The 26,664-nt window shown below is 36.1% G+C and overlaps 2 protein-coding genes across 2 annotated transcripts; one reads left to right on the top strand and one right to left on the bottom strand.

Moving 5' to 3' along the window:
• The first annotated feature begins 163 nt into the window (after nt 1-163).
• On the top strand, nt 164-17,006 carry LOC112013019 (uncharacterized). The gene is made up of 15 exons (XM_065776409.1): nt 164-774; nt 1,981-2,133; nt 2,262-2,638; nt 3,007-3,180; nt 3,506-3,569; nt 3,758-3,948; nt 4,073-4,142; nt 5,517-5,782; nt 8,450-8,727; nt 9,754-10,423; nt 12,451-12,701; nt 13,689-14,275; nt 15,320-15,472; nt 15,601-15,977; nt 16,508-17,006. Exons 1-15 carry the CDS (start codon nt 265-267, stop codon nt 16,680-16,682), a joined length of 4,296 nt encoding a protein of 1,431 aa, XP_065632481.1. The 5' UTR covers nt 164-264; the 3' UTR covers nt 16,683-17,006.
• A 303-nt stretch (nt 17,007-17,309) lies between these two features.
• LOC112013047 (alpha-1,3-arabinosyltransferase XAT3) lies at nt 17,310-19,346 on the bottom strand. The gene is made up of 3 exons (XM_024045438.2): nt 18,980-19,346; nt 18,738-18,845; nt 17,310-18,572 (listed from the first exon to the last, which is right to left on the bottom strand). Exons 1-3 carry the CDS (start codon nt 19,092-19,094, stop codon nt 17,431-17,433), a joined length of 1,365 nt encoding a protein of 454 aa, XP_023901206.2. The 5' UTR covers nt 19,095-19,346; the 3' UTR covers nt 17,310-17,430.
• Between the last annotated feature and the right edge of the window lie 7,318 nt (nt 19,347-26,664).

A 26,664-nucleotide genomic window follows, 5' to 3' on the forward strand; every position in this document is an offset into this window, starting at 1 on the left:
CATGTCCTGTGTCCTTTGACTTCAAACTCAAAGAAAGCACGCGTCTCAGACATTCTCTCTCTGCCACGTGCCCTGTTTCTTGCATGAGTTAAGTAAAGAGTCACCGCAACAAAACGCGCGTCTCACCACGCGCTGTTAATCCTATTCCTATAACTGTTAATATTCATACCTCAGCTAGGACTCCTGATGAAATTGTAGGAAGTAGAAAGAATTAAGAAAGAAATACAGAGTCCCTTTTTCCATAAAATCAAAAAGCCAATAACGATGGACGCAATGGATTTGGATCCTCAGCTAGATATCCTCACACCCTGGTGCACCGATCTCTACAATCTCCCTATGCCCTCGGTCTCACCTTTCCTCTACACAATCCCCACCGCCACCTCACTCTCCTCCTCCTCCTCCTCCTCCTCCTCCTCATCACCACCGTCCACATCCGGTGGTGCTTCTGATGACATGGAATCTTCTATAAGATCCGTGGAAGAAATCCTCTCCTACAGGTTCAAAGACAAGTCGCTACTAAAAGAAGCACTCACTCACTCCTCTTACAACAACGGCGAGTCGTTTAAGTCCTACCAGCGCCTCGAGTTCGTCGGCGACGCCGTGCTAGGGCTCGCTATCAGCAATTACGTCTTCCTGGCTTACCCTAACCTCGAGCCTGGACAGCTCTCGTCTCTACGCGCCGCCAATATCAGCACCGAGAAACTCGCTCGCGTCGCCGTCCGCCATGGACTCCACCGCTTTATCAGACACAAGGCTGCCTCTCTTCATGATAAGGTCAAAACAAAGCTTCTAACCTTTTTTTTTTCTTTTTAAATTTATTTATTTATTAGTTACTTTTTGTAGTGTTAATGTTATTCTGAATTTATTGTCTATTACAATGCTTAAAGTCATTGGTTAGCTAGCGTTTAATATTACAGTTTTTTTTTTTTACTTAACTGAGAAAAATTTTGTATATGTGTTTGTATGTATGCATTTTTTTTTTCTTGAATTTTGGTCCAAGTTCAAGTCCCTTGGGTTGTATTTTTTTTTAAAAATCAATGCTAGAGACAATTTTATTTTTTCAAGACCTTTTTCTTTACAATTTATTAAAATGGTAAGCTGAGATTGGAGTAACTGTGCTTTCACATGAATCTACCACTAACATCATTCTATTATGCAACCAATCACAACAAGCCACATCAGCAATTGTGAAAAACAAAAATTGTCTTTCTAGATTTATTGATTCAATTTTATTTGGGGAAAAAAAAAATATATATATATATATATACACCAATTTTTGTGGGAGAAGTGCAACTTGAGCTAGAGGTCATTGGCTTTAAAAAAATGCAAAAAGTACCAGTCTCCTGTTTCCATTTATCCACACGTAGTTTAAGTTACATATAGTGTTTAAAAAGTGGCACATTGAAATATTGAGGCGTTGTAGAATAAATTTATGAGCAAAATGATGGAAGTACACAATCAATACAATTATAAAAAAAATTTAGGATGGAATTGTAAATTTTGAATGCGGGGTTATGAGGAAAGTTTATTTTAAACTATATGTATTCGATTAAACAATTTTCTAGATGTGGGAGAGTATGGTTGTGTTCGTAAACTTTTTGTCTTCTTTGTCACTAGAAATTTTAGGTTTTGAGTAATGAGTTTTTAGTGAGCTTCTTTTATGACGGAATTTGTCTTAAGGAAAGTGTATTTTTTTGGAATCATGACAGATATTGTCTCTGATTTGTTTGGTGCAAATAACTAAATATTTTATGACTGTGGCAGTGGATGCTTATATTTTTCTAATAAAAAAGCAATGAATTGAAGGCATCCTTTGAATGTGAATAAACAATGTGTATGACTCTTTAGGAGTTTATAAGTGAATTTTCTGATGAGGATCCGTATATTTTGGATTTATTTTTGGTTAAAATTTGTTTAGAATTTGAGCAAAGATTGGTTCTTGATTTGTTCTATGCAAATGGTTTTGTGTTATTTCTATAGGTTAAAGAGTTTGCTGATGCGGTCAGTCAGGAGGACGATACAGTTGTATATGGCGGATCAGTAAAAGCCCCAAAGATTCTTGCTGACATTGTGGAGTCTGTGGCAGCAGCTATATATGTTGATCTCAATCTTGACCTACAACAATTATGGGTGGTGTGTATTTAACTCATCTTTTCTTATTTGTCAAAAATGATTTGTCTTTTTTATAATCTTGTTTTGGACTTTTAGTGTCTATCTCTATGTTGATATAGAGTTCATCTTTGGTTGTTTTATATTTGAAGATCTTTAGGGCTCTCTTGGAACCTATTGTCACACTTGAAGACTTGCAACAACAACCACAGCCTGTCACAATGTTGTTTGAGTTGTGTCAGAAGCAAGGGAAGCAAGTTGACATTAAGTATAGGAGGACTGGGGCAAAGAATGTTGCGACTGTATATGTTGATGGTAAGTTTATTGCCTTAGGTTCTTCTGAGAAGAAGGAAACTGCAAAGCTTAATGCAGCAAGGCAAGCTTTGCTCAAGTTATCGGAATCTATGCCCACTAACGTTGGGAGGTTAGATTTTTCTTTTGGGCTCAATAAGTCATTTGAGATCAATGGAGCGAAGCAAAAGTTACATGAGCTTTGTGGCAAGAAAAAGTGGCCTAAGCCTATTTACAGGTATGCGCTTCTTTATTATGAGCAGTGACGAATTAGAGAGTATATATATATATATATATATATATTTGTGTGATGGAACCAGGAATACTGATCTCTATGACATGTCAAATGAATATAAACTAGTAGGCTTTGCAGTTTGTTCTATTGGCTTGTGGGCATTCACACCTTCATTGCAGTGTTTAATTTTGCAATGAAATGCTTTTTTTAAATCTCCTCCATGTGTGTACTGTCAAACCACCACCTATTTTGGATATAAAATTTTTCATTGCCTTTCTTCTTCTCAAGTATTCACTGTTTTTTCAAATTCTCACTTTCATATCTGTATCATAAGATATTGAATCTAAATGTACTTTTGCTATAACTTGCAGCCTTGAGAAGGATGAGGGTCCACCACATGACAAGACATATGTTTCATCAGTTCAAATACCAACAGTAGATGGTGTTTTATATATAGTGGGAGATGAAAAGTCAAGAGTGAAGGAAGCACAAAATTCTGCAGCTTCCTTGATTATCCGTGCCTTACAAGAATCTAATTGTCTATGATACAGCTCCTTTTTTTGAAAAATATCAATGTAGAACAGTTAGGATGGTTAGGTTTAATTTAGAAGAATATCAGTGAAGAACAATAAGAATGGTTAGGTTAATGGCTACAGCTAAAATACATGGATTGGAGGGGCTTTTTTCTTATTTATATTTTGGACAGCTGCACACAGTTTTGCATATTTATCAAGAGCTAAATTTGTTGATATTATTGTGATTCCATAAAATTTTTGTCTGATCAGATCAGTATTGTACATATGGCATATTAAAAATCAATGAAACCCAAAATGTGTTCCCTTTTTTGTTTTTGTTTTTTTTCATTTGAAGTTATTATTTCTACATTAACCTTGTCTCTAATGGGTGTTGCTGCAAAGCTGCATGGGAGGCACAGGTTTAGGATTACCTATGAAACTTTTTAAGTGATGAAATATTTGCCAGAAATGGACACGCATTTCTTGCTCATCAACATTTCAGTCATTCAACTTGTCATCTTTTGCCTAATTAACAAGGCCATGTCCAAAGTACCTGTTATCATATTTTAAGGTTCTTAAATGTCTGACAAAGGTTTTTTGATGGTAGGTTGCGATATTTATAGTTCAAAAAATTCTGTTGGATGATGTGGGCTTGGATTATATCTGTACCACAGCGGCATGGTTTTTGGCTGTAGGTAGAGTTTTGGGGAACATGGTTGCAGCCCTTGCTGAACAACCTTCGTCCCGTCTTTTGAAACATATTATTCAATGCTATCTTCGTTTGTCTGACACTCCAAGGTTGGTTACATAGATTGCAATTCCAGTTCTCAAATTATGCTGCCACATCCTTCTCCTGCATAGATTTCTTCTTTCTCAATTTATTTTTTTCTTAGGGAAATGTTCTTTGATTTTTATGTTGCAGGGCTTGTGATGCATTAAGAAGTTGCCTTCCGGACATGTTAAGAGATGCTACTTTCAGTAGTTGCCTCCGTGTAAGTGCACCCACCCCCCTCTCACTGATTTCATTCCTAAAGTAGGTTTTGTTATTTTGTGAAATTTTCTTGAGAGTCTTGTGGAGAAGGTTGGTTTTTAGCCTTGTATGATTTTCAATTGAGCTTTATTTGTAGCTATGATTGTGAACCCAAACGCAATTATCATGTTTTGAATGGACATGGTAACACCTTTTGTCTTAGATACGGGGACAATGAGTAAATATGTTATCTTTCTTGTTACCTTTAAAGAAAAAAAAAAGGTGGTCAGTGTTTCTGCATTCAGAAACAGAATCCGATTTGATTATCTTTGGTAGTCTGTAATAAGCAAATTATGTGTCTTCTATATAGTTCTTAATGAATGTTTCGGAAACAAGAATTCGGCTGTTAATTTATAAGCAAGACATACAGTCTCTCTTAACAAAGTTCTGCTGGTTGGGTTGTGGATTATAAACTCTACAAAGGCCTTGTCTTTTATATCTCCCAACCTGCTTGTCAGCGTATTAGCCTTTCCTGCCATTCTCCTTCACCCTGAACAAAATAATTCAAGGGGTTGGACAACTTGGAGCAAGAATGTTTCATTCCATTAAGTTTATTGAGATTTTTGCAATTGCTCTTCCCTTGTGAGAAATAAGTAAGGGATAATTACAGTAAACCCACCTGAGGTTAGGCCCGTTTTCACTTTGCCTACCCGTGGTTCAAAACTTATCACTTTACCCACCTAAGGTCCCTTCCGTTATCGCTTTACCCACCTGAAGTCCCTTCCGTTAGAGATCTGTTACCTACCTCTCCCTTTGCCGTTAGAAGAACACATTTTTAGAGAAAAACAAACATAACACGAATCAAAAAGTTAGGGTTTGAATTTTTTTGAAAGAGCTTGGAGGGTTTTTAGAGTTGAGTTCAAGGGTATGGTTCTGTGTAATAATCTCTGTTGTGAAATAAATGGCCAAACCAAAATAAAAAAAGAGGTATGAACACTCTTCACTCTTCAAACAACGACCCAACCCAAAACACATGGGTGGTTCATAATCGTTTTTCCCCTTCAACGACCCAACCCAGAACACTCTTCACTCATCAACATGATCTTTAAACAACGACCCAACCTAGAACACCAACGCCCAAACGGCCAAACAACCAAACAGCAGCAGCGACCCAACCCAAAACACCAACGCCCAAACGACCAAACAACCAAACAGCAGCAGCGACCCAACCCAGAACACATGATCAAAAAATTTTCAAACCTAGAACAGGGGCTTCTCAGCAATATGATCGGGGCTTTTCGCACCCATCCCGTTGAGAGTTCTTGGACATCCAGTGGCCGGAAAAGCCTTGGCGGCTTGTAGTAACTCCAACACGGTGGTTCTCGGCTCTGTTAAGGTGGGTTTCTCGTTAGGCTCAGTCTCCGATGCAGAGGTTACTCATGGACGAGGCTATCGTGACTCTGGGTCCACCGGTATTATGGTGGGTAGCTCGACGATGGCGGAGATTGAGGCTTCGAGTCTGACAGTGGTGTCGCCAATCCTTGGTCGGTATCCATGGGTGGTTCATAATCGTTTTTCTCCTCTCTCAGACCTGGGTGATTGGGTTGTTGATGAGTTTGTGGAAGGGGAAGATCATGTTGAAGTACAAAAGAGCCACCACCGGTGTAGTACTTGTTTTAATTTCAAACAATTTGATTTGTAGTTGTTTGGAATTTTATTTCTTACATTCATATACATTTGTTTTTAATATCAAACCCTAACTTTTTGATTCATGTTATGTTTGTTTTTCTCTAAAAATGTGTTCTTTTAACGGCAAAGGGAGAGGTGGGTAACAGATCTCTAACGGAAGGGACTTCAGGTGGGTAAAGTGATAACGGAAGGGACCTCAGGTGGGTAAAGTGATAAGTTTTGAACCACGGATAGGTAAAGTGAAAACGGGCCTAACCTCAGGTAGGTTTACTGTAATTACCCCTTTTTAATATTTTTTAGTGCGTGAACAGTACTGTGAACAGTGCTAAACAGTGTATGAACAGTGTTTTTTGTCCCCTGCACAGTAAAATCATGTGATTTTACTGTTCACTGGCAGGGAAAAAAAAAAAAAAAAAAAAAAAAATTAGGGAAATGTTCTTTGATTTTTATGTTGCAGGGCTTGTGATGCATTAAGAAGTTGCCTTCCGGACATGTTAAGAGATGCTACTTTCAGTAGTTGCCTCCGTGTAAGTGCACCCACCCCCCTCTCACTGATTTCATTCCTAAAGTAGGTTTTGTTATTTTGTGAAATTTTCTTGAGAGTCTTGTGGAGAAGGTTGGTTTTTAGCCTTGTATGATTTTCAATTGAGCTTTATTTGTAGCTATGATTGTGAACCCAAACGCAATTATCATGTTTTGAATGGACATGGTAACACCTTTTGTCTTAGATACGGGGACAATGAGTAAATATGTTATCTTTCTTGTTACCTTTAAAGAAAAAAAAAAGGTGGTCAGTGTTTCTGCATTCAGAAACAGAATCCGATTTGATTATCTTTGGTAGTCTGTAATAAGCAAATTATGTGTCTTCTATATAGTTCTTAATGAATGTTTCGGAAACAAGAATTCGGCTGTTAATTTATAAGCAAGACATACAGTCTCTCTTAACAAAGTTCTGCTGGTTGGGTTGTGGATTATAAACTCTACAAAGGCCTTGTCTTTTATATCTCCCAACCTGCTTGTCAGCGTATTAGCCTTTCCTGCCATTCTCCTTCACCCTGAACAAAATAATTCAAGGGGTTGGACAACTTGGATCAAGAATGTTTCATTCCATTAAGTTTATTGAGATTTTTGCAATTGCTCTTCCCTTGTGAGAAATGAGTAACTATTTACATATCTCTCTGTCTCTCTCTCTCGCTCTCTCTCTGAGGTGACATGTTTATATATTATGATTGTTATAAAATTAAAAAGTAGTGGTAATAGCTGGTTTATGTGAAAAATATTATACATCAATCAGAACTTGTGATCCTAACAAGTTATGAAAAACTTTTGCAAAAACGCACTATCCGGGGGTTTGTGTTTTCCTTTTTCTTTTTTTAAAGCTTGTCTCCATGCTGAAACACACTTCCAGGGGGTTCTATATACTGTTTATGAGACCTACAAACTTCTTTTTTCATCAAAATTTTCATTAAAAATAGTCTTACAGTATTATTCACACATTATAAAATTATTTTGCTATAGTGTTTTCAATTTTCAGCAAAATAAGTGATATTTAAACACACCATTAGAGCATCAATATCATATTGATGGTACATCACTACCACTACTAAAATCCCAGAAACCATACCCAAAATGGCAAAATCAATCACCACCACCAAACTCATAAAACTCAGCCACAACCAAAATAAATCACCGTCACTCCACCACCATAGCCAAAATCTACAAAACCACACTTAAAATCAACCACTACCACCAAACCCACATAGATGGAGATATAGACAAAAGAGGAGAGAAAAGAGAGAGAAAAAAGAAAGAACATAGAGAGAGAGAGAGAGAGAGAGAGAGAGAGAGGTGAAGAATAAAAAAAGAAAAAAAAATGAAAAATGAAATGAGAGAGAGGAGACGTAACAAAGAAAAAAGAGAGATGAAAAGTAAGAAATATTTTTTAATTTGATGATAGAATAAAAAAGAATTATTTATTATCAAACTTAAGCTATAGTTTTATCCCAAAAAAAAAAAAAAAACATAAGCTATAGTAAGATTGCGTAGTTTACTTTTCAAAAAAAAAGATTGCGTACTTTACTGTGCTCAATTGCTAAAATATTTAGCAATAGCACCATCAATATTGCTCTAATTTGTTGGGTAGATTGTTAAAAATAACAATTGGCAATTTGAATATTGTTTTTAAAAGGCATATTTTTAATTTTTCAAATAAATCCAAAACTCAATCAGGGGTTAGAGAATGTTAAGCATTTTCTTACTAAATTGGAGAGTTAAGTTTACTTTTCTGTTTTTTTCCAATGTGCTTTTTGAAATATTGTTTAGGGTAAATTCCACAAACTTACTTGAGATTTGTGATAATATCAATTAGGTACAAAACATTCTAAAACCTACCAATTTAGTTCTCAAAAGACAATTTTGTCCCTAACTTTCTTTCTCTTTCTCTAATCTGTCTCCGTTCCTCTCCCCTTCTCTCTCTCTCTCTCTCTCTCTCTAAACCCACCACCCAACAAACCCATACCACCCACAGCCACTAGAAAAGCCACTGACCACACTTATATCACCCACACCCACTGCTGCCTAGAAAACTCATATCACCCAAAGTTTATTTTAATCCACTTACCTACCTAAAATATTTCACAGCGACAACGGCGGCAATGACACCTACAGCTGCTCGTTTTTCGGTCCCGTCGCCGTGAGATCCGCTTTCGTGTCTGAGAACCTCATCGACTCTGTCGTCGACATGCGTCTCGGCGAGCTGGCATTGCGGACCAACAAGTTGGTTAAGTCCAGATCATTGTCGGGGGACTTTTTAGATCTCCCTCAAGCTTTCAGTGACTTCTCTGCTTGTAGCAACGACATCTTCGGCGAGCTACAAAGGCTCACGAGCTTGCCACCGCCGACGTCGGAGGACAACAATGGCTAGTCGAGCGAGGTTCACCCTGAGCCTTGCATGGGGTTTTTGCAGAGAGAGAATTTCTCTACTGAGATAATCGAGAGCATTTCGCTTGAGGATCTTTAGCCGACGGTGAAGATTTGCATAGAGTGGGTGTGGGTGATATGAGTGTGGTGGTCAGTGGCTTTTCTAGTGATTGTGGGTGATATGGGTTTGTTGGGCGGTGGGTTTTGAGAGAGAGATCTGAGAAAGAGAGAAAGAGAGAAAGAGAAGAGAGAAGGGGAGAGAAACAGAGACAGATTGTAGAGAGAGAAAGAAAGTTAGGGACAAAATTGTCTCTTGAGGACTAAATGGGTAGGTTTTAGAATGTTTTGGACTTAATGGGTATTATCACATATTTCAAAATAGGTTTGTGGAATTTACCATATTTTTTATAATAAATTCTTTATTTTTTTTCAATCCCTTTTAAATATTGTGTCTTTAAGTTTTCTTTGTTTGTTTTTTTTTAATAGTTTTGTCGACAATATTTTTACAACAAATTATAGGTAATTTTTTTTTTTGTTCAGATTTGAATTTACTACTGAGATTATTTTTTTGCTCTAATAATAACAACTATTAACAACTAATTTCTCATTTTGAAAGCCACTGACATGTTTCCCTTTCAAATTTTACAATAGCTAATATTTTTCAAATTCCCTGGCAGTCATATTTGCTGTGATCATAATTTTCAAACGTTCAAAATTTTTACAACAGTCATATTACAAAACCGCAAAAGGAAGAATTGTACTAGATTGTAAAACAGCCAAGGAATTGTATTGTATCAGACTCAACAACTTACTGAACAACAGCTATCTATATGATCTTGGGATCATGTCCTGTGTTCTGACATCCTTGACCAAACCAAACCCCAAACCTGAGTAAATTATTTAAAAAAATCACCACCTCACGCAACAAAACGCGCGTCTATATCACGCGCTTTTAATCCTATAAACTTACCGTAACTCAGCTAGGACTCGTGAAATTCTAGAAAGTAGAAACTACAGATATATATAACAGCTACAGAGAGTCCCTTTTCCATATAAAAGTAAAACCTCTTCACTCCCAAAGCCCAAAAAGCTAATAACGATGAACGCAATGGATTTGGATCCTCAGCTAGATATCCTCACACCCTGGTGCACCGATCTCTACAATCTCCCTATGCCCTCCGTCTCACCTTTCCTCTACACAATCCCCACCGCCACCGCCACCTCACTCTCCTCCTCCTCCTCCTCCTCCTCCTCCTCATCATCACCACCATCCACATCCGGTGGTGCTGCTGATGACATGGCATCTTCCATAAGATCCGTGGAAGAAATCCTCTCCTACAGGTTCAAAGACAAGTCGCTACTTGCAGAAGCACTCACTCACTCTTCCTACAACAACGGCGAGTCGTTTAAGTCCTACCAGCGCCTCGAGTTCGTCGGCGACGCCGTGCTCGGGCTCGCTCTCAGCAATTACGTCTTCTTGGCTTACCCTAACCTCGAGCCTGGACTGCTCTCGTCTCTACGCGCCGCCAATATCAGCACCGAGAAACTCGCCCGCGTCGCCGTCCGCCACGGCCTCCACCGCTTTATCAGACACCATGCCGCCCCTCTTCATGATAAGGTCAAAACAAAGCTTCCAACTTTTTTTTTTTTTAGTTTTTTTCTTTATATCGTGACTCTGGGTCCACCGGTGTTATGGTGGGTAGCTCGACGATGGCGGAGATTGAGGCTTCGAGTCTGACAGTGGTGTCGCCGATCCTTGGTCGGTATCCATGGGTGGTTCATAATCGTTTTTCTCCTCTCTCAGACCTGGGTGATTGGGTTGTTGATGAGTTTGTGGAAGGGGAAGATCATGTTGAAGTACAAAAGAGCCACCACCGGTGTAGTACTTGTTTTAATTTCAAACAATTTGATTTGTAGTTGTTTGGAATTTTATTTCTTACATTCATATACATTTGTTTTTAATATCAAATCCTAACTTTTTGATTCATGTTATGTTTGTTTTTCTCTAAAAATGTGTTCTTCTAACGGCAAAGGAAGAGGTGGGTAACAGATCTCTAACGGAAGGGACTTCAGGTGGGTAAAGTGATAACGGAAGGGACCTCAGATGGGTAAAGTAATAAGTTCTGAACCACAGGTAGGTAAAGTAAAAACGGGCCTAACCTCAGATGGGTTTACTGTAATTACCCCAATAAGTAACTATTTACATATCTCTCTGTCTCTCTCTCTCGCTCTCTCTCTGAGGTGACATGTTTATATATTATGATTGTTATAAAATTAAAAAGTAGAGGTAATAGCTGGTTTATGTGAAAAAGATTATACATCAATCAGAACTTGTGATCCTAACAAGTTATGAAAAACTTTTGCAAAAAGGCACTATCCGAGCGTTTGTGTTTTCCTTTTTTCTTTTTTTGAAGCTTGTCTCCATGCTGAAACACACTTCCAGTGGGTTCTATATACTGTTTATGAGACCTACAAACTTCTTTTTTCATCAAAATTTTCATTAAAAATAGTCTTACAGTATTATTCACACATTATAAAATTATTTTGTTATAGTGTTTTTAATTTTCAGCAAAATAAGTGATATTTAAACACACCATTAGGGCTTCAATATCATATTGATGGTAGATATTGATGGTACATCACTACCACTACTAAAATCCAAGAAATCACACCCAAAATGGCAAAATCAATCACCACCACCAAACTCAACCAAACTCATAAAACTCAGCCACAACCAAAATAAATCACCGCCACACCACCACCATAGCCAAAATCTACAAAACCACACTGAAAATCAACCACTACCACCAAACTCACATAGATGGAGATATAGACAAAAGAGGAGAGAAAAGAGAGAAAGAAAAAAGAAAGAACATAGAGAGAGAGAGAGAGAGAGAGAGAGAGGTGAAGAATAAAAAAAGCAAAAAAAAATGAAAAATGAAATGAGAGAGAGGAGACGTAAGAAAGAAAAAAGAGAGAGTGAAAAGTAAGAAATATTTTTTAATTTGATGATAGAATAAAAAAGAATTATTTATTATCAAACTTAAGCTATAGTTTTATCCCAAAAAAAAAAAAAAAAACATAAGCTATAGTAAGATTGCGTAGTTTACTTTTCAAAAAAAAAGATTGCGTACTTTACTGTAGCTCAATTGCTAAAATATTTAGCAATAGCACCATCAATATTGCTCTAATTTGTTGGGTAGATTGTTAAAAATAACAAATTGGCAATTTGAATATTGTTTTTAAAAGGCATATTTTTAATTTTTCAAATAAATCCAAAACTCAATCAGGGGTTAGAGAATGTTAAGCATTTTCTTACTAAATTGGAGAGTTAAGTTTACTTTTCTGTTTTTTTCCAATGTGCTTTTTGAAATATTGTTTAGGGTAAATTCCACGAACTTACCTGAGATTTGTGATAATATCAATTAGGTACAAAACATTTTAAAACCTACCAATTTAGTTCGCAAAAGACAATTTTATCCCTAACTTTCTTTCTCTTTCTCTAATCTGTCTCCGTTCCTCTCCCCCTCTCTCTCTCTCTCTCTCTAAACCCACCACCCAACAAACCCATATCACCCACAGCCACTAGAAAAGCCACTGACCACACTTATATCACCCACACCCACTGCTGCCTAGAAAACTCATATCACCCAAAGTTTATTTTAATCCACTTACCTACCTAACATATTTCACAACGACAACGGTGGCGATGACACCTACAGCTGCTCGTTTTTCGGTCCCGTCGCCGTGAGATCCGCTTTCGTGTCTGAGAACCTCATCGACTCTGTCGTCGACATGCGTCTCGGCGAGCTGGAATTGCGGACCAACAAGTTGGTGAAGTCCAGATCATTGTCGGGGGACATTTTAGATCTCCCTCAAGCTTTCAGTGACTTCTCTGCTTGTAGCAACGACATCTTCGGCGAGCTACAAAGGCTCACGAGCTTGCCACTGCCGACGTCGGAGGACAACACTGGCTAGTCGAGCGAGGTTCACCCTGAGCCTTGCATGGGGTTTTTGCAGAGAGAGAATTTCTCTACTGAGATAATCGAGAGCATTTCGCTTGAGGATCTTTAGCCGACAGTGAAGATTTGCATAGAGTGGGTGTGGGTGATATGAGTGTGGTGGTCAGTGGCTTTTCTAGTGATTGTGGGTGATATGGGTTTGTTGGGCGGTGGGTTTTGAGAAAGAGAGAAAGAGAAGAGAGAAGGGGAGAGAAACAGAGACAGAAAGTTAGGGACAAAATTGTCTCTTGAGGATTAAATGGGTAGGTTTTAGAATGTTTTGGACTTAATGGGTATTATCACATATGTCAAGGTAGGTTTGTGGAATTTACCATATTTTTTATAATAAATTCTTTATCTTTTTTCTATCTCTTTTTAAATACTGTGCCTTTAATTTTTCTTTGTTTGTTTTTTTAATAGTTTTGTCGATAATATTTTTCACAACAAATTATAAGTAATTTTTTTTGTTCAGGTTTGAATTTATTACTGAGATTATTTTTTTGCTCTAATAATAACAATTATTAACAACTAATATCACATTTTTAAAGCCATTGACATGTTTCCCTTTCAAATTTTACAATAGCTAATATTTTTCAAATCCCCTGGCAGTCATATTTCCTTTGATCATAATTTTCAAACGTTCAAAATTTTTACAACAGTCATATTACAAAACCGCGAAAGGAAGAATTGTACTAGATTGTAACAGCCAAGGAATTGTATTGTATCAGACTCAACAACTTACTGAACAACAGCTATCTATGATCTTGGGATCATGTCCTGTGTTCTGACATCCTTGACCAAACCAAACCCCAAACCTGAGTAAATTATTTAAAAAAATCACCACCTCACGCAACAAAACGCGCGTCTATATCACGCGCTTTTAATCCTATAAACTTACCGTAACTCAGGCTCAGCTAGGACTCGTGAAATTCTAGAAAGTAGAAACTACAGATACACATAACAGCTACAGAGAGTCCCTTTTCCATATAAAAGTAAAACCTCTTCACTCCCAAAGCCCAAAAAGCTAATAACGATGAACGCAATGGATTTGGATCCTCAGCTAGATATCCTCACACCCTGGTGCACCGATCTCTACAATCTCCCTATGCCCTCCGTCTCACCTTTCCTCTACACAATCCCCACCGCCACCTCACTCTCCTCCTCCTCCTCCTCCTCCTCCTCCTCCTCATCACCACCATCCACATCCGGTGGTGCTGCTGATGACATGGCATCTTCCATAAGATCCGTGGAAGAAATCCTCTCCTACAGGTTCAAAGACAAGTCGCTACTTGCAGAAGCACTCACTCACTCTTCCTACAACAACGGCGAGTCGTTTAAGTCCTACCAGCGCCTCGAGTTCGTCGGCGACGCCGTGCTCGGGCTCGCTCTCAGCAATTACGTCTTCTTGGCTTACCCTAACCTCGAGCCTGGACTGCTCTCGTCTCTACGCGCCGCCAATATCAGCACCGAGAAACTCGCCCGCGTCGCCGTCCGCCACGGCCTCCACCGCTTTATCAGACACCATGCCGCCCCTCTTCATGATAAGGTCAAAACAAAGCTTCCAACTTTTTTTTTTTTTAGTTTTTTTCTTTATTAGTTTGTTTATATTGTCTTTTATTTTTTTTAATTAAGATTAATTATTTTTCGTACGTTATTATGAATTTATTGTCTACTACAATGGTTAAATTTATTGGTTAATGCTACAGTTTTTACTTTAACTAAAATAAATAAATAAAAGGCTAGAGAGAGAGAGAGAGAGATAAATTTTTTATATGTGTATATATGTACCAATCACAACAAGCCACATCAGCAGACCTTTCATATGTTTAAGTTTTATTTGAAAAAAAAAAATACAATTTTTGTGGGAGAAGGAAGTGCAACTTGAGCTAGAGGTCATTGGGTTAAAAAAATTTAATAAGTACCAGTCTCCCCTTTCAATTTATTCACATGTCATTTAAGTTGCATAGTGTTTAAAAAGTGGCACATTGAAAGATTGAGGCATTGTAGAATAAATTTATAAGCAAAATGATGGAATTACACAATCAATACTTAAAAAAGAAAAAAAAAAAAAAAAAGAAAAAAGGGATGGAATTGCAGTTTTTTGTATGTGAAGTGTTATTTAATAAACTATACGTATTCGATTAAACAATTTTCTAGATGTGGGAGAGGATGCTTGTGTTTGTAAACTTCTTGTGACCTTGTCTTTGTTATCACTAGAAATTTTAGGTTTTGAGTAATGAGTTTTTAGTGAGCGCTTTTTTAGGGCGGAATTTGTCTTAAACAGAGTTTTTTTTTTTTTTTTTTGGGGAATGCTGACAGATATTGTCTCTTATTCGTTTGGTGTAAATAACTAAATGTTTTATGACTATGACAGTGGATGCTTATATTTTTCTAATAAAAAAGCAATGAATTGAAGGCACCTTTGAATGTGAATAAATAGTGTGTACGACTCTTTAAGAGTTTACAAGTGAATTTTCTGATGAGGATCCGTATTTTTTGGATTTATTTTTGGTTAAAATATGTTTAGAATTTGAGCGAAGATTGGTTCTTGATTTGTTCTATGCAAATGGTTTTTGTGTTATTTCTATAGGTTAAAGAGTTTGCTGATGCAGTCAGTCAGGAGGACGATACAGTTGTATATGGCGGATTAGTAAAAGCCCCAAAGATTCTTGCTGACATTGTAGAGTCTGTGGCAGCAGCTATATATGTTGATCTCAATCTCGACCTGCAACAATTATGGGTGGTGTGTATTTAACTCATCTTTTCTTATTTGGCAGAAATGATTTGTCTTTTTTATTTTCTTGTTTTGGACTTTTAGTGTCTATCTCTATATTGATATAGAATTCATCTTTGGTTGTTTTATATTTGAAGATCTTTAGGGCTCTCTTGGAACCTATTGTCACACTTGAAGACTTGCAAAAACAACCACAGCCTGTCACGATGTTGTTTGAGTTGTGTCAGAAGCAAGGGAAGCAAGTTGACATTAAGTATTGGAAGAACGGGGAAAAGAATGTTGCGACTGTATATGTTGATGGTAAGTTTATTGCCTCAGGTTCTTCTGAGAAGAAGGAAACTGCAAAGCTTAATGCAGCAAAGCAAGCTTTGCTCAAGTTATCGGAATCTATGCCCACTAACTTTGGGAGGTTAGATTTTTCTTTTGGGCTCAATAAGTCATTTGAGATTGATGGAGCAAAGCAGAAGTTACATGAGCTTTGTGGCAAGAAAAAATGGCCTAAGCCTATTTACAGGTATGAGCTTCTTTATTATGAGCAGTGAAGCAATAGAAAGTATATGTGTGTGTGGGTTCTGAATTATTCGATGATGAGCCTGTTAGTTTTGTAAGTTAACCGCAATTAAGCCTTCTGTATTCTCTCTCCCCCTTCTTCCCTCCTCTCTCTCCCATAGTTTATGATTTAGAATTTCTTAAGGATGGCATGGAATGTTTTGAAGAGCTAGATTACTGGGTTCACAATGACTGGAACCAGGAATACTGATCTCTATGGCATGTCAAATGAACATAAACTATTAGGCTTTGTAGTTTGTTCTATTGGCTTGTGGGCACTCATTCATTGTAGTTTTTAATCTTGCAATGAGATGCTTTTTTTTTATTTTTTATTTTTATCTCCTCCATGTATGTACTGTCAAACCACCACCTATGTTGGATATAAAATTTTCATGCCTTTCTTCTTCTCAAGTATTCACTGTTTTTTCAAATTCTCACTTTCATATCTATATCGTAAGATATTGAATCTAAATGTACTTTTGCTATAACTTGCAGCCTTGAGAAGGATGAGGGTCCACCACACGACAAAAAATATGTTTCATCAGTCCAAATACCAACAGTAGATGGTGTTTTATATCTTGAGGGAGACGAAAAGTCCAGAGTAAAGGAAGCACAAAATTCTGCAGCTTCCTGGATGATCCGTGCCTTACAAGAATCTAATTATCTATGATGGTGCTCCTTTTTTAGAAGAGTATCATTGAAGAATAGTTAGAATGGTTAGGTTTAGTTTAGAAGAATATCAGTTAAGAACAGTAAGAATGGTTAGGTTAAAGGCTACAGCTAAAATACATGGAATACTTTATGGTCTTGCAAGTAGACCCATGTGATGTAGGGTTTAAATGAATTATGTTCACTTGATTGCTTGGGCATGATTAGTTTGTGCTAGTAGATTTTTAACTAAAGTGTACCTATTTAACAATTTACATTAACATTTACAGTATAAAGTGAAAGTTCCCGTATATATCAGCCACTCGTATGCAACCCAGTTGATTGCTTGCTGAGTCTTTTGTTGCTAAAGCTGCTTGTATTCTTTATGTATCACCCACTCTCATTGTTCCCTATACTGATTAAGGAAGGTACTTTATATGCATCATATGAGCCTTGTATACTTAAAACACAGTTATATTGAAAAGGTTAATCATTCTTTTGCACAGCTACACACGGTTTTGCATCTTTATCTAGAGCTAAATTTGTTGATATTACCGTGATTCCATAATATCTGTGTCTGATCAGATCAGTACTTAAATGATGGTTTAAATGTATGACGTTGTTCAATCGATGAAATAAATGCATTACGTTTTATTTTGGAAGTTTTAAAGCATTAAAAATAAACTTTCATGGATACCCTTGTTTCTCAAACAATATGTAAAAAACATGATTGAATGAATCTATACAAGACCAAAAAAAAAAAAAAAAATCTAGTTTGCAAGAAACTTCATTGCTTTCTTAAGGGTCTCCCTAAACCTTACCAAGTTTATCATTAGGTTCTGCCCGTCAACATATGTAGCTCTTGCAGCATTGTAGCCCTTCAAGAATATAGACATGGGATCAGAAATTACTGGGTGGTCTGGACCATACTCTTTGAAAAGCGAGCTCTCCGTTGGCTCAATCTTGTACTCCAAATAATGCACCCCCATCTCTTTTGCTGGTCCACCAAAGTAAGCTGTTGAAGCCCAATCCAACCCCAGTGGCACCACTTGGACCATTACTGCCCCAGCAGGCAAGAACACAGTATTTGTAACTCCAGCACCATGTGCTCCAACCATGACGTTACACGAGTTGAGTACCTCTGCAAACTTGTCCAAGTTTGACATCCTATTAGGTGTTGCCACAACAACTTCAAAACCAAGTTCCTCCATCATATCCACCATTTCATCTTCATTCATAAACTTTCTTGTTTTAGGACGAGATATGAGAAGTAGCTTTGGCTTTTCTATATCAGAAACATTCTTTATCTTCAGGCTATATGTTTCTCTTAGGAAATGCTTGAAGTCAAACATAGAATACCCTCCAGGAATTTCTGTAGGACTTAAGGCTAGATTGTCATGGTACTTTAACCCTATAACTGCTCCAGGAAAGCAGTGAACACCTCCATCTTTTGCTGGATTTATCACCTCAAATTTTGATAAGCGGGTTAGAATCTGATTGTATTTTCTGACCCACCAAGGCTTAAAATCAGTGATGACAAATTGTAGGTGGGATTTAAAGTGGTAACATGTGATGAATAAGGGGATGATGAGCTCATTAAACTCATGAAATAGGTTGCCTGTGAAGCCACCAGAGGAGAACACAACAGCTGGGACATCATGAGTGAATTGACAAGCAGGTAGGCTAGCATTTCCATTTAGTATTTGCACAGGTGAGACTTGTTCCATAGCCGTCTCATCCTCTTTCCTAGCATATGGTCTAACCGTGTGATTAACTTGGACTTGAGAGGATTGTAGGTAAGCAGTTAATGCATTGTTGTCAATTATAACTGGTTTTTTTGCGACACATACTTCTGAGTGAAGGTCAGAGTGGCAAGAAAAACCAGTAGTTTCAAGCTGAACTCGATCTTCACCTGTATGCAAAAATAAGACTTCTCAGTTTACATGAATTAGAAAATTAAAGGGCAATCTTGTAGTTGTATTGGGTGTATTGGAACTTATACAGATAATAGCTTATGTTGTAATTTGAAAGTAAGTTGAGTAGTAAATCATAAAAAGCTAAAGATAAAGAAGGTAACCTCTCACTAATCTTCTCATAGTAAATTCTAGAGGTTCAACAACTTCTACGCCTTTATCAACCTTTCTTCTGTAGGGACTACCATTCCAATTTGATAGATGGTCCTTCCCTGCATTATCAGACAGCTCAAATTAGCATAGTCAATTGTGGGGAGAGGAAGAAGAAGATGTTAAAACCAAAATAGCACAGTGCCAAAAACTTATAATCATTCAAGAAAAGCGAACATAAAAAAAAAGGTATTACATGAATCAAATGGGTTGACATCGAATGTGAAATATGCAGCATAAAGCAAGAAGATAACAAGCAATAATACTACTGAAGTTGCACCAAGCACTAATCTTCTGGATTCCTTCCCCATCCTGATCAGTCAGAAATTTTTTCTTTCAAAGACGCTAGCATCTATAGTTGAAGTGCCTAAACTTTTCATAGGCTTTGCAGTTTTGTTTTTCTGGTACTTACTGTTGACTGTGTCTGTCATCATATACGGTATATATTTTGTTTAATTTATGCTAGCTCCAATATATTCGACCTTATTGAATAGAGCAACTTGAGCTGGATAGTTGAATAATTTTGGTAGCTTATGCTGAATCATTCATTTATTTAAGTAGTCTATTCATTGGTCTATTGGTTGTTAGTGCTTTGTTTTCTATTGCTTGATTCATTCAGCTTCAAAAAAAAAAAAAGGATATTTTTCACATTTTTAGTTCTCACGTGCTTATTTGGTATAAGGGATTTAAGTCATGCGTTCCACTGTCTCTGTCAATGACTTCTTGCAACAAAGATGGCCTAACAACCAATCTCCCCAAGCATCCCCTAACTATTACAATTTTAGATAGCGGAGACTTTAGGATTTTTTTCAAGGGGGTCAATAAGAAGATGAATGTAGGAGATGAATGTTGCGGTTTACATAGTTTCTTTATTACAAATTTGCCCATAGTACCATGAAGAGAATAAAACATAAATTATAATTTCATTTGGTATATTATTTCTTTTAATATAATAAACATAGTAATTATGGTTGCTAAGATTAAATCTTGAAAATATTCTATTGTTTCTAGATACAATACCACCGTGCATCCTTGGATTGATAGCCACTTGACTAGAATAAGTTTTTGTGAGGTCATGTGGAAGCAAGGGTCAGGGGTTCAATTCTCTAGGAAAGAGTTTCACACACATACATTTAGATTAGGGTAAAGTAAAATTTTTATCTTAGAATAAAAAAATATAATATAGATGTTAATTATTGTTTTCAAGTGAACTATAATTATTATTGCTTAGCATATTTTTATCAATTAGTTTATGTCTTTACTCTATACAATTCTTTTATTTAACAATTCAACTCAACTTTGACAGCTATTGGTCTTTGTAATTGTATTAAGAATTTTTTTTTTTTTTTTGTCTTAACATTTGTTTTTCTCTTCACTCAATCACTCCCCTATCCCAAATTCTTTGTCTAATTTTTTTAAAATCACCCATTGTCTAATTTTTTAATTGTCTTTTAATGTTAACATTTGCTAACTTCTAACTAACTTAGCAACTGGCTATGCCCCAGTCCCCACTTAACAAATAACGAATAAAAAACGTTCAAAATCAACTACTATACTCACAGATTCGGTCAAATGTATAATTTAATTGTAACTTTATTTGCAAGAATAAATTGTTAAGAAAGTTATATTCAAGCTTATTGTAGCTGGACTTAAAAGATATTTAAGTCAGGTGTTCAATTTTTATTTTATTTTAGAGGGTAAAAAATATATATTAAAAAAATTATATCTTTTTTTTTCTTGCTAACGCTGCCCCTTATTTTAGAGCACCAGAATTTTTACGTACTTCGACTAAATTTTGTGTAAAAGAGTTTTTTTTTTTTAATTACTTAATTTTAAAATACACTATACGTCTCACACTCTTTTTTTTTATTTTTTATTACTCTATTATATATTTTATATATATATTATTTCATTTTTTTTATTTTTTCTTTATTAAGTTGTGGCAAATGATGAACAAAAGAGTTTCTAAATTCTTCCCAACTCATTGTGGCCTAAATACAAGCCCAAGACTTAGAGCTCCATCTTGCATTTCTCTATGAGGACTGAACAAAATAGATATAAAGCCCACTGCATAGATTTCTTAGCCATTAGGATTCAGGACCAAGCCCAATCACGTGTTTGTAAGCCCAAAATTGAATAAGCTCACAGCTATTTACTTACTGTATAAAAGTAGAAGACGATTTGGGCCAATGTAAAACAATTTCATTTGGGATACATTTGGCAACATTTACTTGTCAGAATGGGTAGTTATTACTTTATTAATTTATTTTTAGCATTGTTTCACAAAGAAAGCTGGCATCAACTCAACTTATCCCACATTTGAGCTATGAATACAATTATTGGTAGTTAAGGTGTCTTTTACAACAACTTTCTTTATGTCCATTTCTGCACAGTTGGGTACATATCAGTAAGCTAGGTCAATCTAGTCATGAACCATACTTAGACCTATAAATACAAGTGAAAATACATAATAGCCAGATTACCCTTTATGAAGTTCCAATACAATCTATCCATCTTTACCAAAAAAAAAAAAATACAATCCATCCATTATAGTTAAAAGACACAGTTGGTTAACTTATGTTTAGGTAGCTTATTTGTTTAAATCTGAGGACGAAAATGACTTTAACTAAATGGCTGCCAAAACATAAGCCTTACCAAATACATGTTAAACACATACTTAACAGGCTACATCCTACTTGGATAAGTAAAAGAAAATAATAGAGGGTTTTCCTGCATAATTGTCTAGGTTGTTTATATAAGACAGTAATACAACATATATACTTCCATGCAACAAGGCCAGACTCCTAACTACTAAGTTGTGCTGCTTAATGCTTTGCAAAACTTGTGCATAATATGTTGGATGAACCAGAGAAGCATAATAATGGGTCTTTGTTTCTGTCAAATGGTAGTTATCTTGAAATATGTCAATATACATTATTGAACAACTCTAAACTCAGAATTTGCCATGTTTAAAGCCTTAACATGACATGGTTTGGTCTCAAATCTCAAAGGATGAGTCTTTCATGTTAGGTAGCTACATGAGGTAATCTCTTGCGCAAATCCTTCCAAAATGGAAAATGGTTCATGCATTCAATTCTAAAAGATTCTGATAAGGGTTTGTTGATTGTTCAGTCAATTTAAGTTGAGTGTGAATTTGAACCTTAGGTTGATTGTCAATATTTTTAAGCAAGGTCAAAAAAACATTCACAATGTAATTTCCAAAGTCATGGACATAATATAATACTTCATTATTATTTTTAAAAGTGACACGTCTTGAAGTCAGTAAGATATTTGCATCAGAGAGAGAGACAGATTAGTGTAGTTATCATTATTGGTACATATCCGGGGGCTAGCAGTTGGGACTAAGACAAATCACACTAATCATGCTGACACAAAGGTATGACATGTTACTCTGATTTATTATATACATCAAATCTCTCAAAGGTTTAGGCAAATACCATTTAAATGTTTTGAAGGTTGGGTTCCATGCATTCTGTCTGTATATGATACACCGATAAGAAAATCAAAAGTAAGATGAGGTTCTATGCAAGCAGCCTCTTCATGGACCCCTCAAGAGGCCACAGACAAACACAAAGGGAATTTGAAGTTTGAAAGAAAGGAAGGAATGTTCCTATTCCTTATCATGGATATGCTCACACACCACACAGATTAAAAGAGGAAAAGGGGTTCAACTTTATGACAAAAAGGTAAAACATACAATAATGAGAAAAATCTTGGACAAGAAATTAATATAAAGGATGAGTCTTTCATGTTAGGTAGCTACATGAGGTAATCTCTTGCGCAAATCCTTCCAAAATGGAAAATGGTTCATGCATTCAATTCTAAAAGATTCTGATAAGGGTTTGTTGATTGTTCAGTCAATTTAAGTTGAGTGTGAATTTGAACCTTAGGTTGATTGTCAATATTTTTAAGCAAGGTCAAAAAAACATTCACAATGTAATTTCCAAAGTCATGGACATAATATAATACTTCATTATTATTTTTAAAAGTGACACGTCTTGAAGTCAGTAAGATATTTGCATCAGAGAGAGAGACAGATTGGTGTAGTTATCATTATTGGTACATATCCGGGGGCTAGCAATTGGGACTAAGACAAATCACACTAATCATGCTGACACAAAGGTATGACATGTTACTCTGATTTATTATATACATCAAATCTCTCAAAGGTTTAGGCAAATACCATTTAAATGTTTTGAAGGTTGGGTTCCATGCATTCTGTCTGTATATGATACACCGATAAGAAAATCAAAAGTAAGATGAGGTTCTATGCAAGCAGCCTCTTCATGGACCCCTCAAGAGGCCACAGACAAACACAAAGGGAATTTGAAGTTTGAAAGAAAGGAAGGAATGTTCCTATTCCTTATCATGGATATGCTCACACACCACACAGATTAAAAGAGGAAAAGGGGTTCAACTTTATGACAAAAAGGTAAAACATACAATAATGAGAAAAATCTTGGACAAGAAATTAATATTGCAAGAACATTCCAGGAAACTGACCCCACGCATAACACCAAGAGCAGGTGGAACCGTACGTGGAGCACCTTTATTTAGAGAGATAAGACATGCCGTCAAGTTTTTAAAGATTATTTTAGCAATCTATTTTATAGAGAGGAAAAAATGCACTTTAGAATTTTTTGGTTGTCATCAACTATATGTGAATCTTGAAACAACTTTTTTTTTTCCCCTTTTTCAAGGGAAATTATTTATCAAAATTCTTTTATATATTAAAGAGGGTTTAGTTAACTTATTAAATATCTATTTTAGAAAAAAAAATTGAAAACACTGTCAAAAAAATCAATCACTTTTTTATAATTTATAAAAAAATTTCCTAAAATAATATATTAATAGATGCTCTTAATGAAATCCTATAAAAAAAAATGTGAGGAATTCAATATGTGATCATAATAGATGCAGCATTCATGCCACAATTATTTTTTCAAGTGAGCTGAGTCATAACCTAACATCAAGTTGTTGCCTTTAAATATTTAAACTTAAAACTTACTCCATACCAAGCTCCTATCCATTAGTGATTTGTTCACAACTAGTTTCTAAAAAATCTAAGTTGACCCATCAATGATAAATAAGCCAATAGAAAAGAAAAACCAGAAATATGGGTGGCTAAAAGTTCAATCTCCAATTAAAATGCAATGGACTTTTCCATCACCAACACACTATGGCATGGGAGGTGGTACAAATTAAACGGATTTTATATGTTCATATCTCTCCTGTTGATTATTTCTGTTGTCCTGTCTGGCCTTTTGCTAGAGTACTGAACAGATATAGACACAAGTGGATTAATTTGGCAGTTAAAACTTCAGCATATTGATTAATATTAAAACAATTAATAATAACATATTGGTAATGTTATAGAAGTTAATCTTGTTTTGTTGGAGGATGCTACTTTATTGGTGCACTTGGGATTTTTACATGACTTTCTTCACCAAAGTTATGAAGGCTGCCTTCGTGATGTCATGACACCATATTTCGACAGCAACCAGATAGTAACATCAAGCTCAGTTACCTATACATGCATCCAACCTGTATAAGGGGGAACAATCGAATCTCTTGACCAATATTTGCTGCACTAATGACATAGTATATGCCAACATGTTAGGACCAACCTAAGGAGGCTAAATTGCTAAATTATAGGCTAAATTGCTCATCAGCCAATTCAGAAGATGTTAGGACCGAAAAATCATGTGTGATATGATAAATTACTTTTTATCCCAAAAACTTAAACAATTTGGATATAGTGAATTTAATTATATTTTTTTTATATAAACAAAGGTATCCAGATCTTTTCAAGTATTTAACTATTCTCTTGAGCATATACACTTCCTCAATCCCACACACATCAGGTTATTACAAGAAAGAATGCCTTGGGAGTGACCCCAAAGTGTTGGCAAGAGTTCGAATCGAGGATCTCATGAATATCTTATGAAGAATTTAATCATTATTCTAACACCCCACACATGTGTACCCAAATTTTTCCTTAATAAGTAGATCACTTGCTTTGATACCATGATAAAGTACCATTATCACAAAAGATTAAGCTTTATCTATTAGGCCATTGTGAGTTTAATAATTTAACCATTATTCTTACATGATTTTTTAGACTTTGTGCATAAAAAAGAGTTCTGCAAAGCACCAAAAAAGTATCATTGAGAATCCTCTAATAATTTTAGGCTTTGTGCATAAAAAAGAGTTCTGCAAAGCACCAAAAAAGTATCATTGAGAATCCTCTATGTAGCCTTCTCTGTGTAGGAGTTAACCATGACTATGATCTTTCCCGGAGAGGACAGAACACAGACTGTTTCCATAAAAGGTGTGGACATGTCTTAGAAGTTACTCTAGTTAAATAGACTTAGGATCGAGGGATCTGTGTTTGAAAGACAACAATCCTGAATGGATTCATATTCTTTTGTCCAAAATGGAATCCAAAAGTTGATAGCCCATTCTAGTAAAAAAAAATTCTGACAAACTACTAAAGTTTCTAGCACTAAATAATTGCCTCATGTGGTCCATGACATTTCCTTAGAAAATCATTCTAAAGCGTACATCAAATTGAAAATTTTTCATTGTGCAGATCCAAGAAGAAATAACATAAGCCATATTTCTATATTGATATCTCAAATCATCAATACGCAAACCAATTAATATATTCCATGGAACTTCTATCTCAAACTTTATGCAGTGTGGCCAGACCAATCACCCATTATATCAACAGGAATGATATATGAAGAAAAAACGGAAAACAAGCATGACCACTATCAGTAGCAACCAAAATATTTTGTACAAAAAAGTGAAAGTAGGAACCATGAAAGAATAATGTGGCTCTCCTTTACCCAACCATGATTACCCTAAAACCAATGGTATAGCCTAGAATGGCAAAATATTATGATATAGCATTAATGCTCAAAACTCAAAAGGCCTTCTGAGAGAACCCATGAATCCTCTTCCACGAATCCTCTCTCTGCATCTTCAACTGCTTGTAGAAGTTCCCAATAAAAGTCTCGGCTTTAGTAAACAGCTCTTGCCCACTGACCTCCTCCTCCCCATCTTTTTCTTCTCCTTTTACTTCTTCTTCAGCATAAGCTTCCTCAGCCACATCTTCAGCTTCACTCTCTCCACCTCCTATGAAGAAAAGGCTTGGCATGGAGGGACACTTTGTAACCTTATCAATTTTCACAGAGCCTACAAATTTCTCAGAGGCAGATTTCTCGACAACCTTAGCCTTCTTTTCAGTACTTGCAGGCGCAACTACTTTGTCAATATTAGTGGTCCTAACAACACCATTATCAGGAGAGACTTCTGAGGATGCCAAAGGTTTTGGTGCAGCCAAAACAGTCTGCTTTCTGTCCTCAGAAGGCTTGGAGAAGGATGAAAGAAGGCCTGCCTCGGCCCCGAGGGCGATAATGAGTATGTTAATTATAAAGTAGAGGTAAGTAGGCCTTAGTGAAGAGGACAAGAGAGGTGTGATAATGAGAAGAACAGCTAGAAGGAAGAGCATTACAACTTGAGATCTCTTGAATTTGTTCATGGTTTTTGTTCTCAAGTGAGTGAAAAAGGTGAAATGGGGTGATGAGGTAATTGATGAATGAGTGAAAATACTTTAGAGAAGTTCGTAGTTGTACTAGAAATTAGTAAAGACCAAATAAGAGGTTTTGAACATATATATAGGGGCTCGGAGGGTAGGGGAGTGTAGAGAGAGGTTGATAGATTGATATATACTGTCATGTATCAAGGGTGAGAATTGCATATGTGTATGTAATATTTCAGTCCATAAAAACACAAGTTTTTTTTTTTTTTTTTTTTTTTTTTTTTGAGAAAGAACACAAGTTGTTGTTGAATATT

This window comes from Quercus suber, unplaced genomic scaffold (assembly GCF_002906115.3).
Source record: "Quercus suber isolate HL8 unplaced genomic scaffold, Cork oak 2.0 scaffold_8, whole genome shotgun sequence".
Lineage (NCBI taxonomy): Eukaryota > Viridiplantae > Streptophyta > Magnoliopsida > Fagales > Fagaceae > Quercus > Quercus suber.

Excerpts from the sequence above, each read along its gene's own strand:
- LOC112013047 (XM_024045438.2), bottom strand. The coding sequence starts at position 19,094 with ATGGGGAAGGAATCCAGAAGATTAGTGCTTGGTGCAACTTCAGTAGTA. Across the intron at positions 18,846-18,979 it reads TGTCAACCCATTTGATTCAT|GGAAGGACCATCTATCAAAT; the intron begins GTAATACCTTTT and ends CTGATAATGCAG. Across the intron at positions 18,573-18,737 it reads TATGAGAAGATTAGTGAGAG|GTGAAGATCGAGTTCAGCTT; the intron begins GTTACCTTCTTT and ends TTTTGCATACAG.
- LOC112013019 (XM_065776409.1), top strand. The coding sequence starts at position 265 with ATGGACGCAATGGATTTGGATCCTCAGCTAGATATCCTCACACCCTGG. Across the intron at positions 3,570-3,757 it reads AAGCTGCATGGGAGGCACAG|GTTGCGATATTTATAGTTCA; the intron begins GTTTAGGATTAC and ends TTTTGATGGTAG. Across the intron at positions 4,143-5,516 it reads CTTTCAGTAGTTGCCTCCGT|GTGGGTTTCTCGTTAGGCTC; the intron begins GTAAGTGCACCC and ends GGCTCTGTTAAG.